This window comes from Pocillopora verrucosa, chromosome 9 (genome assembly GCF_036669915.1).
Source record: "Pocillopora verrucosa isolate sample1 chromosome 9, ASM3666991v2, whole genome shotgun sequence".
Lineage (NCBI taxonomy): Eukaryota > Metazoa > Cnidaria > Anthozoa > Scleractinia > Pocilloporidae > Pocillopora > Pocillopora verrucosa.
The window spans coordinates 16,593,268-16,608,379 of record NC_089320.1 but is presented as its reverse complement, the minus strand read 5'-3'; the positions used below and the strand labels follow the sequence as shown (position 1 = coordinate 16,608,379).

The following is a 15,112-nucleotide window of genomic DNA, read 5'->3' as shown; positions in this document are numbered from 1 at the left end:
TTCCTTGAACGTTTGAACAAAACGCTCTGCCTAGCCGTTGGATCGAGGGTGATACGGAGCAACAAGTGCGTGCTTGATTCCGTTTGCTTTCATAAATTTACAGAATTCTTCCGAAGTGAACTGTGAGCCATTATCACTCACGAGTTGTTGTAAAATGCCATACCGAGAAAACATATCGCGAAGCTTTGCGATTGTCGCTTCACAAGTGATGCTGGGCATTATCTCTACTTCAAACCATTCTGAGTGGCTATCGACGACAATTAGAAACATTTTACCCATAAATGGGCCTGCAAAATCGATGTGCACTCTCTGCCACGGCATTTTGGGCCAATCCCACGGGTGTAAGGGTGCCGGTTGGGGCTTGTTACGTGACTTCTGACAGTTGTCGCATTTCCGTACAATCGTGGCTATATCTCGGTCAAGATTAGGCCACCAAACGTGAAGTCGCGCAAGTGACTTCATACGGACAATACCTGGGTGCCCAGTGTGTAATTCATATAGCACACGCTCGCGAAGCTGGCTGGGAATTATTACTCAAATTCCCCACAATAAACAGCCATCTTCGACTGTAATTTCGAGACGCTTGCTAAAATACAGTGTAATTTGCTTATCTGGCCAACCTGTCATCACGTACTGTAGTACTCTTGACAAAACCGGATTGATTCATGTCGCTCTGCGAACTCGATCGACATTCATTGGAAAAGACTCGATTTGCAATAAGTTGATGATTCTGACCTCATCGACTTCTTCGTTTGCTTTGTCGCTGTGTATCGGCAAGCGGGATAAACAATCGGCGTTCGAACGATGCTCGGTATCATACTGGTGTGCGGCGAGCAGTAATACCCATCTTTGTAATCGTGCAGCTGCCAGAGTTGGAATACCGCTCTTCGGTCCTTCAATGTGGTTAACGGTTTGTGGTCTGTAACTAAAAGAAATTTTCTTCCGTACAAATATTGGTGAAACTTCTTCACTCCGAAAATAATGCTGAGTGCTTCCTTTTCGATCTGCGCGTAATTGCGCTCGCTTTTGGATAACGTACGCGAAGCATAGGCAATCGGTTTCTCTTTTCCGGACGGTAATATGTGCGAGATTACTACGCCGATGCCATAGTGTAAGGTGTCTGTGTCGAGTTTTAACGCTAATTTCTCGTTAAAACGTGTTAAAACGAGCGCGCTGGACAATTTGTCTTTGAGTTAATTGAACAACTTTTCCTGTTCTGTGGACCATTTCCATTCGACTCCGTCTTTCAGTAACTCGTTTAACGGATGGGTGATAGTCGAATAGTTACTGATGGATTTTGAATAATAATTGATCATTCCGAGGAATGACCTCAACTGATGCTGATTTACGGGTGCGGGAGCCTCTCTTATGGCTTCGACTTTTTTCTCGATCGCATGTATTCCTTGTGTATCTATTCAATAACCTGGATATTCAACGGCTGGCTGAATGAATTTGCATTTGCTAAGGTTTAACCTCAAGCCAGCGCGTTCTAACCTCGCTAAAACTTCATTCAGATGAATTAAATGCTCTTGATCGTTTTTCCCCGATATTAAAATATCGTCCACCCTACAAACGACCATTGGTATGAGTGGGTCTATATACGAGTGGGTCTATATACGAGTGGGTCTATATAAACCCTTGTGAGTATTTATGGTGACATGCTCTCTAGAATCCTCATCCAAAAGAATTTGTTGGTAAGCCCTGGATAAATCTAGCTTACTGAATTTTTCTCCCCCACTTAATTCAACAAATAATTCTTCGGGGTTTGACAACAGGTGTTGGTCAACCTCCAAAACAGAATTGACGGTGATTTTATAATCCCCACAAACTCTAATTGAATTATCCGGTTTAACGACAGGAACTATCGGTGCCGCCCACTCTGAGTAGCGCACCTTTTCGATTACTCCCACATTTTCTAGGCGATCTAATTCTTGCTCGATGGTTCCGTTTAAAGCATATGGAACTTGGCGCGGTTTGAAAAACTTCGGTTTTGATTCGGGCTTGATGAATAGTTTAGCCTGAACGCCTTGCATAGTACCTAACTCATCTTTGAATAAAGATTTATGTCTCGATAACATGCTATCTAAAACACAACTTATCTTCTTGATGGATCCCCAATTTAACTTAATGTTCTTTAGCCAGTTCCTTCCGAATAGGTTTGGTCCGTTCCCTTTTAGAATTTGGAGCGGTTTTCCTGGAATTCTCTGGCCGCAAGAGAAAGTATCCAAGAGAAGTCTCGAGGTGGATTTATACGTTTTAATAAACAAGGTTAAGAGTGCTAACAACACTTCGGTTTACGAAAATTATAAGAGGTGTGTTTCCGGACACGTTGTTATACTTCTGTAGTCGAAGCTTAGATTACACGATTGCGTAATGTGAGTCCCAGTCCCCGACACGGTAACTTGGTGGTCTGATCTTGATAGGTTACTTCCACCAGTGCTTGTCTTATAATTTCGAGGGCTTCTCCTGTGTAAGTCTTCAACTTAATTTGGGACTCCTCTAACGGAACTTTCGGGAATCGTCTTCTACATGCCTCCTCGGACATGATTGAAACTGACGCACCAGTGTCCAACTCCATCGAAAAGCTTACACCATTCACCTTTACAGGAACCATGATGGATGGTTCAGGCTTTTCCTGATGAATGTGAAATAGTTTGAAGTCGTCGTTTGGCTCTTTTTGAAGGATGTCGTTCTCCACGTACCGAACTGGTTGTCTTCTACCACCTTGATTTGAATCCATAGGCGTAACCACCTGAGGATGCGGGTGCTTTCTTCTTACAAACTTTGGCGATATGCCTTTTTGACTTACAATTCCGACATAATTCTTCTTTAAATCGGCACTTTTACGGGATGTGGTCCTCGCTGCAACGGAAACACGGTCTCTTTGGCTTTGTCGCTTTTAGCGGATGCGGCGATCTCACATAATGTATGCCACTATCTGCGGGTGAATTCCTGAAGTTGTTGGTTTGCTTAACAGCAACTTCCATTGCCAACGCCATTTCTACTGCTGTTTTCCATGTGAGACTTTTCTCTGCCAAGAGTCTTTTCTGAATTTGTCTGCTTCTCACTAGACGAATCGGTCTCTAAGGGCTTCCTCTAGAAATGCGCCGAAGGCATAATGTTCTGAACACTTTTTTAGGGCTACACTGTACGCCGCTACACCTTCCCCCTCGCGCCGTTCGCGCTTGTGGAAGTGAAAACGTTCAGCGATGACGATCGGCTTGGGCTCATAGTGATCTCGTAAAGTTGTGACCAAATCTATAAGCTTTACGCTAGATGGCTTCACCGGGGCTGGTAAATCTCTCAAGACGTTGTAGGTCTTGCTGCCTACTGAGGTCAGGAACGTAGCCACGATCTTCTTTTCTTCTTTGATTTCGTTCGCGATCACGTATTGATCGAAACGTTCGCAGTATGCGTTCCAGTCTTCTGAACTGGGGTAAAAGAACTCAATCGTTCCAAGAGTGCCCATCCTCGTCGCCAGTTGTTGTGTATTAGGCACCTCGCAACTAACCTATAATGGATAGTTTGGTTTCATTATCTGAGTTGATAACGAGGTAATTTAGTATTATCAACTGAGTTGATAACGTAAATTGGCCACCGTAAAGAGTTTAAAAGCTGGTGTTTCGAGCGTTAGCCCTTCGTAAATCGCTCTAACGAAGGGCTAACGCTCGACACGTCAGCTTTTAAACTCTTTACGGTAGCCAATTTACGTTATCAACTCAGTTGCTAGTACTAAATTACCCTGTTATTCTCTCCCACCGACGCAGTACCACAGTTTCCATAGAAACGTACGCCCTTTATTTATGAATTGATGATGAGTTGGTACAGAGGCCAATTTATTTCAAATCAGTCGATAAATCCAAATTATCTTGTAAAACCCTTCACCTTATAACAACTTCTCATAAATCATTATTGATATCACTGAATATCAATACGTAAGGCATCTGTTAGTCTTTAATTATGCCTTTTATATACAATGGCTGCAGTTCAACCTGTCGTTCTTATTTTGAAATTGTTCAAACGTGGCTATAGTTTCGCTTTAAAGAACTCTCCATATATAATAAAAGCAAAGGACCCATCTACCTTTATTTTCCCGACGGTCCATCGTACACAGGTACAATAATTAATGTTGGAAATGAGAAAAAGTTCTTATGTCCTTCGCATATCAAATCTACGTATATAATGATATTGAGGTTGTAAAAAGTTTACGATCTCACACAACTTTGTTTTTCCTTTCGTCGCAAACATTTTGCTTTCAGTTAGAGTGAAATTTGAATTTAGCCCTCAATCTACAAATTAGAGCCTGCACCCTCCGCTGTCTAACAATGTTTAATTTAAAAGCGTTTCACTAGTCTCAGGTCGAAATATGTCTGAATCGTATTGTAATTGTTTAAAGTTGTCCTTCTATAGCATGTTGATATCGATTAAATGATTAAATTGACGACTCGACTGAGGCCTTGAGCTACTGCTTTTATTTTTTTTATTCCGAGCTATCGCCGATTTACGGCATCGTCTCAGACTTTCCAGACCTTTTCAGTTGATGGGCGTTACCAGATCAATAAGGAAGTAACCCATAATATTAGCCGATAGGGGTAGCTCTTTTTTTTAAACGAACTTAAGCGTCTTTCACCACAGTTCTTTTCTTTTCTTTTTTTTTTTTTTTGGGGAGGGGGAAGACCATGGGATTTGTGATGATTTTGTATTGCTGTCGTTACTTTTTAAAACCAAAGGGAGGGGTGTCACACACATCCTATGACCTCACTTTCCCCTCGCTATTAGGGTACGCCCTAACAAAGAAATTCTCCGCAAACGCTGTCAATAGAAGCAATCAGTTCAAGAGAATTTTCCCACTCTGCTCTTGAATTTGTGTCGGAGAGGTCTAAAGAAAAGAGTATAAGTGAAAACTTGGCCGGTGGTCTTCTTGATTGTCTTTAGCTCTTTAAACGTTACTTCATGATCACGTTTTACTTTCATACTTGAATTTACTTTTTGCTATGAAATAATTTTCGGCAATCAACTATTTTTACATTTCCCAGAAAGAATACTCTTAATTTTCCCCCTCCCACTATGCTGATTTCAATTTAATTTCTGTCTTTTCTACATGATTTAGTTTTTATGGCAGTGGATAAAGTCGAACATCTCTTGAAGTTAGCATACATGTATTGTATTAGTACATTCACAGGACGAAATTGCAAGAATCCGTAAACGGAAACGTGGCAGAAACATGTTAAACCGTTCTGGAAACACGACGGATAACCTGTGTTTCCGTTACCGGTTTCGTGACGTTTTCTCGTGTTTCCATTGCTGCGTATACAACGGAACCGGACCACTTTTTGTGCATGTTAAACATAACGGAAACATGGAGTTGCATGTTTCCGCCACGTTTCAGAAATACGGAAACATGTGATTTCGTCCTGTGATTGAAAATTAGTTATCTTTTAATTGCAGCTTGTATTGCGAACGAAAACCACAACACCAGAGTAACCTGCATCGGTAAGAAGCGCATTCAGGGCTTTGAAAAGGGATTGGCTTGCAGTGTCGTCAACATTTTTCACGGTCGGAGCACTATCGAGTTTTTCTTTGGCGCTGCCAGCTGTTTGATTTGTCAATGAAATTCTGCAACCTTTAGCCTTCGGCTTATAACTTGTTACCTTCATCCTGAAATCAGTAACTTGAAAACTCCAACATTTCTCCTGCAACTACCCTTTTACGATTTTCGTTTTAGACCATCAACACGCATTTAAGTGTTGGTCGACCACTCCGCGATAGAGAGAATCTACAGTTGCACCAATCAAAGGCATTACATCCTAGTTTTGAACGCAGGGGAAGCCTAAAGACTTTTATACTAAATTAAATTTTTATCACCAGTCTTCAAATCTTTGTTCTTCGCAGTTCTCTTTCATAGTTTGAATTCTCACCGCAATGGACCAAAAGAAAAAAAAAATTAGCTGTAGTTCTCCTTGATATGAGCAAAGCATTCGACAGTATCAACCATGACATTCTGGTTAAAAAATTACGAGATATTGACTTGTCACCCTCGGCCATCCAGTGGTTCAAGAGCTACTTTTCAAACAGGTACCAAGCTGTACGTATAAATACTGCTCTTTCCGAACCCCTGCTAATGAGGTGCAGTGTTCCTCAAGGAAGCATCCTTGGACCGTTGCTCTTTACGGCTTACATAATGACTTGATATCAATCCCACAACACTGTTCCACGGATTGCTACGTTGATGACACTAAACTGCTTATGTCATTCCAAGTGCAGGACTTTAAACCGACTATGGCCGCGATGAACGATGATCTTTTTAAACTACGTAACTGGTGTTTTGATAATAGGCTACTCCTGAACCCGGATAAGACTAAATTGATAGTATATGGAAACCGGCAAATGATATCGAAACTTCAAGATTTTCGTCTTACCCTCCTGGGTAAAGAACTTTTACCCGTCGACTCTGTTAAGGACCTGGGTGTAATGTTTAATGGTAAACTCTCATTCAACGACCACATAATTAAAACAGTATCATCTTGTATGTCTGCCTCAGGGCAAATTAACCGAGTTAAACGTATATTTAGAAAAGACATACTTGTTACAATAATTAATTCTCTCGTGTTTAGTAAGTTGTGTTACTGCTCGTCCGTATGGTCGAATACTTCTGCCAGCAATATACGCAAACTACAAGGAGTACATAATTTCGCTGCTCGCATAGTTTTTGGGACAAGGAAGTTTGATCACGTATCTCCAGCCCTGAAAAACCTGAGATAGATACCGGTTAAGTCCCACCTGTACTTAAGAGAAGCCATCTTGGCCTTTAAATCTATGACAGGTCAAGTACCATACTACCTCAGTTCAAATTTTATCTCCAGAGGGAATATCCGCGGTCGGACGACCAGATCATCTTCCCAGCTTAACATACCGCTTTTTAAAACCAAGTCGTGACAGAGATCTTTTTATTACAGAACTGTAACATTGTGGAATGCCTTAAACTCCATTTTAAATTAAGTGAATCTCTTATAATTTTCAAATGTAAAATGAAAGCCTTCCTTTTAAATCAATTTTTAATGTCATAAATTTTACATGCAAATAGTTTCTTAATAGTTTATTGATAATTTTTTAGTATTTTAAAATCAATTTGTAATGTCATAAATTTTATATTCAAATAGTTTCTAAATAATTGTTTATTGACAATTTTTGAGTATTTTTTTATTATCTGTATTATTAATATTTGTCCCTGAAAAACCCCCGTGGGGAGTTGACAATAAAATTTGTATTGTATTGTATTGTATTGTTACCAGTCCGGACAAGTCAGGTTTTTTTTACTTCAACTCACAACAGAAGCTAAAATAGTTCCAGAAACTCTGCATGTTACTGGGTTATGCACTAACTACGTTCTATCTTAGTCGCCAGCACAGGACAACCAAGTCATCAATCACACCTGGACAATGATTCCAACTTTTTGTTTTAAATCCTATTTTCCCACTGGCTATTTTGGTGTTCATGCATAGTAAATCAGTAAAGAAAACTGAAATTTCACCGACTCGTACTTGGTAATAAATTGTGCATGGAACTGCAATTGAATTACTATGTGGATCCCCTCAAGGAATAAAAAAGTAGTGCAGTTTGATTTCTATGAGCTGTTTGGAATAAAAAAGAGGGGTAATACCCCGAAACCAGATTAATTTATTGCCGAACAATTTGCTTGAGTAATCTCTTCGTAAGTTCTGGAAAATTCAGTTACAATAGATATTAATTTGACGTCAAAATGACTGGTGCCTCCGTACAGATGATCCACGTACTTTAAGAACAAGTTTGATTGTCCAAAAAACCCACCACCGCTGGCTACTTTTGCCACTGTGGTCTTTTTTCCCTCTGATATAGAAACTAACTGCTGGATCATGCTCCTACAAACAGCGCAGCTTTCCAGTCGAAAATTTAGGTCTATTGTTGCTTTATTGTTGATTGAAAAATGTTCAGGACAACGAGTAATTTCTGATTCATAATCAGGTGAATTTAAGCACAACAACATACAAAACTCCACCAATCCAATGAATTGAGGATGAATCTCGCTAATTAATTTCTCTAACCTTTGAACTTTTTCCACAAAAACATTCTGCAGGCTATCACTATCTAAATTCTGGAAATACTCATTTTCCGAAATCTCTTTGAGTGCCATGTTCTTTATTAGCCCACAGCATTCGCTGCGAACACTATCCAGCCTCTTGTCCTCCCTTGCCATGGTAGTAACATTCGCCAGGAAAAGCATTCGGATAGCATTATGTTTAGACTTCTGCAGAGTTTTCAGGTAATTTACGCAAAGATCAAAAACCGACTTCGTTTGGTATTCGTCGGCTAACTTGAGGAGATGCTCTGCCTTGGTCACTGTGGAATAAAAAAGTTGATGTTTCAGTGAACAGGTCGCACCTTTTGTAAAATAGCTCCTTAAGTTTCTTATTTACAGTACCACGCTAAAACTAAATGTAAATTAAACAAAACTCAATTTATAATCCTAGCTGATCATTATACATTCATTGGAGTGCAAATATTTCACGCTGCACAGTGTACAACTCTGAGCTTCCTCACAGTGGGATCAATTATGAAAAAACATTCCCTGTAATGACTCTGGTCACCCAGATTTCATCTTTTTCATCTGTGAGGAATGTTACTCACTTGATGGTTACCCTATTTTGTAAATTTTGGGGACACTTCTGGCTAATGCGATACATGTATGTTCCCCCTTTACAAATCATTTTTTCTATATCCTAGTCTTATCACTATCTTAGTCATTTTCTTTCTTTGTGTATTAGTCGGTTGACCGATTGTTATTAGTCAATATTGATCTCCGTTGTTCCCATCGCCTTTAGAGCTTTTTCATAAAAATTTAAGAGTAGTTGTTAAATTCTTAATCATAATGTGTGGGGAAAAAGACCTAAATTATATTCAAATGAGCTTATTTTTCCCTTACATGTGACTCCATCACTCTCTTTCAAGTACAGTTGCTTCAGGAAATCCAATATTTCATTAACCTTTTTCCCTATTAAGGGGATCTCTTTGGCTGTTGCTTCCTTGAAATTTGTTCCCAGCATGGCCTTAAAAACCGGTGAATGGATGCTCAGTATCTGTCGATGGACGTGGAATTTTTCATCTTCCACCACAAGCACCAAATCACTATTTTCCCAAGGCTCTGAAAAAGGATGTGTCTTCTCTACCGTTCTCTCTTTTGCCTCTTGGTTACAACCTGGCGAAACAAAACCTGTTCTTCAAAATTCCGGCAATAAGACGTCCTATATTGACTTTGGCGTGACTCCTTAAGGAAATTCCTGGCTCCACATTGAATTCCATTTGCGCACTTTAAAAATTCCAGTAAATTTGGATCGTTAGTTAGCTAGAACTGACTGATTTGGAGAGGTCCGAGAGTGGACTTAATAATTGTACAATTAACTTCTAGAGACCCCCTCGTCAATTAATTATCTAAAAACCCTGACGAGAATGGTCCAGTAAGTAAATTCATCATGTTTGACAAATGCATGTACTCTACTTTGAGATGACATCCAATGTGCGTTGTGAAAAGCCAGTCATTAGTTCTCCTCCCCCTCTTCGCTTCTAGCTACGACATATAACAAAGAGGAAACTTACTACTTAGAGTCAGGCTTAGGCTAACTACTCGCAACTCAGTCTAACAATTATCCACTTTTACTTCTGCTTTATCCAGCGTGGTAAGAAAATATAGATGGAATTTTCTAGATGGTAAGTAGGGTCATTTCAGTCTATAGCAACCCAACTGAATACACTTAATCATCCATCTAACCCCACAAAAGTCAAATGGTCGGCTCCTGAATCGATTTCTTTCGATATCAACAACTTCTCTCACGGATGAATGACTACGAAGGTAATCAATTCAAGCAAGTTTCGTATATACATTTTCTAATAAAATTTGTTTTGAATCGGTGTATACCGCAAAAGATCGCTCTAAATTTTGAAATTCGTGACTATGACAGACTTTTAACTCTCATGTTTTAACAGTCTGATCACATGTTATAGGGAGACAATAATTTTGAGAGATCAGAGAACATACCTATGGTAACAGAAAGTATTCGAAAGCACCGAAGTGGCATGCCCACTGGGCTTTCTATCGATCTGCCAAACATTTATAACAGCGAATGTACATTTACGTACAATAGCGAGAGGGCAATTTAACTGCCATTTCACACTTGTCACGAACCTTTCGAGTTCTCGAAGACTATGGAAATCAGCTCAGACGGCGTAATTTCATAATTACACTCCATAATATTCGAATTTGTTTAATTAAACCATAGAGTTAGAACTGATTGTACTGTGTGGTCGTTCGAATGAGGGAAGTACTGAAAAGAACTTCATTTGGTAATAACCTAACTTGTGTTTCCAACAAGCACCTAAGCGGAAGTCATCGTCATATCAACAACATAACTCTGCAAAAAGTTTGCGTTCTTATAGCTGAACTCTATGATAGAAATGGTCGAGAATCGATCCATCGCGTTCGATTCCAGTTTGATCTACCAGTTGGTCGAAAATGATTGATTTAAAGTGATCATGAACGCAATTCAACCATGGTTTGAGCGTATTACGCGATAAAAGAACAATCATCGAGAGAAAGGTGCTATTTTCGTCTAATCAAGACATCTGCGAGCCACAGTATCTCAGAATGTTTTCACGAAGCCTGAACAGGGTCCTGAATGATTATCTAGGCTAGTTACGTGCTGTTATGTAGGCTGAAATTGAGAAGAACTTAATACCTGAACTTCCACTTATTTCCGTCGTCTGGGAACTGAACGCTACATTACTTCCGGTTAGTGTTGGGAGTCTGGTATATATAGAGTTGTGATGTCTTTTTTAGGATGATAGGTTTGTGTTTTAGCTCGATATATTTACATGTTACCAAGTCAAGCACTCACCAAAAATATCCCACCCAACCCCTCAATTGCAAAAGAATAATAATTCGCCCCCGTCAGAGATCTTTTTCGATGTAAATAGCATCCTTCTCGGCTGACTGATCCCATTGTAGTTATCTGAAACAATTAGAATATTTTTCCTGCATAATTACACTGATGATATTTCAAGTATCATATTATCAAGTAGCTAGAATGCCCAATGACAAGGGTAAGGTAAAATTCAACCTGCATGGATTCTTTTCTATATTTCCTTCTGAATTAAAGCTACAAGGGATCATACACTCAAACAACCTACGATTTGCTTGAGAAAAGAATCAATGTATTTCTAGAAAAGCCCTCGTTTCAGTTTCTTTGGAATGGGTATTGCTTGCGCCTTGATCCCAAGCCAATTGCAACGGGTGAATTTGTCTGAGTTCCAGTTCACGGAACGAACGAGCTCGTCCTCTTTTCAAGGTCGAACGAGTCCGCAGAATTCAGAATTGGCGTTTCTTTAAACTGAGATTCGAACTTTGGGATAACTAAGTGCTCACTGAGAATCTTACATGCCATCTTAGAAAACTGACTTTCTGACAGCTGACCAAGTGCATCACGTTTACGTGGAAACTACAAAATTTCGGATCGATTGCGTAAGATGTACTTCATTGCCTTTGGATAGGGCGTAGTGAAACGTTTTGTGACAATAACAAGAGTGGACCAACTAATTCTCTACTCTTTATAGGCGGTATCAAGTTTTCCTTCATGAAAGCTTACGCCTCAATGAATAACCCGTCAGATAATCCACAAGATACGTAATTGGCAACTTTTTCGGGAACCGTGATTATCATCAAAAAACGTTTTTTTCTGTTTTATTTTTCAAAGATCACTGCTGAAAAACCACCAGGACGCATTGCATATCTATTCAAGGACGATTAATGAGTTTATCAGAGAAAAATACAAATTGATACATAATTACTCAATTTTCCTACATAACAAATCGACTGACGTACTTTAAAGAGGATAACCGTTGTGGTGGTCTATCATTCACCGGTTGCACAGTAAACTAACAAAACAAATTTTTTTCTGAACACCCTAACGCACAGAATCCCTTAGGCCAAGTTACTGATATGATTTTTCTTAGATAAAGCCAATAGAAGCAATCTGTTCAATTAAATCTAGAGAAGATGAGGAATTTTTGTCTTGCTTTGATTAAGAGTGACTTTAAATTCTATGTCGAAGATAGTCCAGGATTGCTTTGGTTTTCTCGGCTTTACTTCGCTATTTGGTTGGTGTGAAAAATTAGCTCCACCTAATAAAGTAAAAGAAAAATGAACTTTGACTGCCTGCCATGATAACTTTGGGTTTGGTTTTGGGACACTCCATCGAAATGTGCCCTAATTACGCTTACAACATAATGGCAGGCAAATGTTCATCTAAAGTTACTGACTTGGATCTCCACATCCTCTTTTAGTTTACTTGTTCTTTCATAAGACATAGACACAATTTAATCAACTAAATCAAACAAATCCTTCATGACGCTGGTAAAATTACTGTCAAAGTGATCGGTGTAGGAACTCTTGGTTTTCTTGGACTTTTCCTTACACGCTCCGTACATCTCCCCCCGTGAGGTAGTCGATGCTAAGCTTTCCATCACTTTTTTACAAACAGGGCAGGTTTGTAGGCATTCTTTGATGCTAAAAAGAGGTATTCCATTCGGAATATGAACAGGACACCACGTTACGTCGTTCCTCCCCTGGCCCCATAACCGCAATGCAAAGGCCACCATTCCTGATACTTGGGGGCTAAGTTTCTTAATAACGTTCTCCAGTCTTCTCATTCTTGGGAGGATAATGGCGCGAAGGTTTTCACCGTTAAGATCGGGAAATTCTCGATATCTCTCCAGGCTTTGTAGACTCAGTTGCGCCAGCAGAATCCGACAGTCGTCTCCCACATTGCTCAGCCTGTATTTCTGAGCAAGAAGCAGAATTTTCATGGCATTATCCTCCGTTTTGGGCTCATACCTGAGAAAGTTGGCACATAAGTCAAGGACTGTCTTGATTTGGTACTCTTCGGTAAGCTTGAGTAAGTGTTCCACATTTTCCACTAAAACAAGTAGCAGAATAAACTTTGCATTCAATCATATCAAAGTGGTGGATTCACCTTCCTTATAGCCGCTCAACAGTGTAACCAGAAAAGAAAAAGTAACATGGCGGCAAAAATAATTTTTTCTATCTCCTTAAATGAACCAGAAAAATGTTCTGCGAATTCGTTAAGTTTAATCGTTGATGAGGTTTATTTAGACTATCTTTTTACGTAGCAAATGTTCACAGTAGGTAGTACAAGGTACCCAAGTAGTATTTGGAGGCACGGTCTCAAAACCCTGAAGCTGTGATGATCATTTCTTTACTCGATCTGTGCGATCGCCATACTCTACTCGTACTTACGGGCGGTCATCAGCATGAAGAAAAAAAGAGACATTCACATCAGTGATCTATAGAAGCCACATTTATTTACCCAGGGAGCCTATTAGGTCGGCCCATAAAGTACCACTGACGACGCCCGTTGGCACATCTTCGTGAAAGCATTCATTTTCTCTGTTAACACGGAGAAAACGTGAGAATACGGCTATCTATAACTTGTTACACTGTAGCCTTTTAAAACTTACTTGAAATTTCTTCTCTTTCTTGTGGATACAACTGTTTGAGAAGATTCAATATGTCATCGGCGTCCTTTCCCGGTAGAGTGATCTCAGCAGTTGGTGCTTCTTTGAGGCCAGATTCAAGCATGTTTTTAAATACTGGTGAGTTCAAAATGAGAATAAGATGGTGCACGTAAAACTTCACTCCTTCGACTATAAGAACCACGTTGCTTTCCTCCCACGGCTGAGTAAATGGATTGTTTGCGACTTTTCCTAGTGTTGCTTCTTTGGCTTGGCTCTTTGGGTTGACATTTCCCCAATTGCAGACCTTTTCCATATCAACAGGGATCTTTCCTTCTTCTTCCCACGAACAGATCTTCCACTGTGTTTGAACTAAGTGAAACAGTTGGGGGTGAAGTCGATATCAATTAGATGAATCTGTGATATGTGATATGTGTTTTCTGCTAAGCACTTCTGAACAATTTGGAAGGTCTGTTCCATCCGAACCGATGTTTACGAAACAACAATGGATAATACAAGATGACTATTAGCATTTCATATTTGCCGGATCAGCCATTGAAGATATGATGAAAATTATGTGGGTTGTGAAATGAAGCTAACCATATACCTTCTAAAAATGTCACTTTCCGAGATTTTAAGCTGGTGTGAGAGATGTTCTAAGGACCTCAAACATTTTCAGGAAAGCAATATATATCATCGTCCTAAACCAGATGAGCCCACGACATATCAGCGGCATCTTGTATGAGTATCCGCAGTTTACAACGTGACTCCCGCTTTTCTTGTTGACGCGTATTCACAGTGTACTCGAGTGTTAGGAAGTTCGCGTAGTGCGTCTGAGCCAGTTTCTGCCAGATTTGAACAGAAAAACAGGTCCTTTGTTGGACTGTAATGATACTTTGATCGATGGCGCTGTTAACGAAATGTTTGGCCGGTTCGTAAGTTGTCAACCTGGTTTCGGTCGATCTGATTGATTGGCAACACCTCTTGGAAATCCTACACACCATCGACCTAAACCTCATAGCTGTCAAGTGAGTAGAAGAACAATGACATCAGAATACTCGGGAAAGATAAGTATTAATTTTAATTGCATTTGTGTTAAACTTATATGTACAGAAATTTCTGAAGAGGTACTTAATCAGAAGTTTATCACATGATAAGCCTTCAAACTTGTATTAAATAAATTGATGTACATATTTCACAATTTTAAGATGATTGTGTGATGACAGTACACCGACGGTCAACATTTGAATATTCAGCTTGAGCTTCCTCCTAAATGTTAAGTATTTCAATTTGAACTTGTAGAATATAACATATGGATTAAATGTGGGTCTATAAGTATCATCCATGAAATTCTTACAGGCAATTTTCATCATGATATTAAAGCACCACAAACTCAAGAACAAGGAAAAATAAGTTACGCAGAAAACTGAGTTACGCAGAAAACTGACGGAGAAATTCATAATTTTCATAATTTTGAATTCATTCATAATTTTGAATTACAAATCATTCAGACCATAGCCAATATTTGTGTGGTTACTGCTGATGATCAAACTTG

General features: G+C 39.5%; 2 protein-coding genes across 2 annotated transcripts; both read right to left on the bottom strand.

Moving 5' to 3' along the window:
* Positions 1–7,043: 7,043 nt before the first annotated feature.
* On the bottom strand, positions 7,044–10,280 carry LOC136283518 (kelch-like protein 40). Its single transcript, XM_066172490.1, has 3 exons — positions 10,217–10,280; positions 8,960–9,232; positions 7,044–8,376 (listed from the first exon to the last, which is right to left on the bottom strand). The coding sequence occupies exons 1-3, from the start codon at positions 10,278–10,280 to the stop codon at positions 7,673–7,675; spliced, it is 1,041 nt and encodes a 346-aa protein (XP_066028587.1). The 3' UTR covers positions 7,044–7,672.
* A 1,554-nt stretch (positions 10,281–11,834) lies between these two features.
* LOC136283420 (BTB and MATH domain-containing protein 36-like) lies at positions 11,835–13,925 on the bottom strand. The gene is made up of 2 exons (XM_066172254.1): positions 13,564–13,925; positions 11,835–13,001 (listed from the first exon to the last, which is right to left on the bottom strand). The coding sequence occupies exons 1-2, from the start codon at positions 13,871–13,873 to the stop codon at positions 12,403–12,405; spliced, it is 909 nt and encodes a 302-aa protein (XP_066028351.1). The 5' UTR covers positions 13,874–13,925; the 3' UTR covers positions 11,835–12,402.
* Between the last annotated feature and the right edge of the window lie 1,187 nt (positions 13,926–15,112).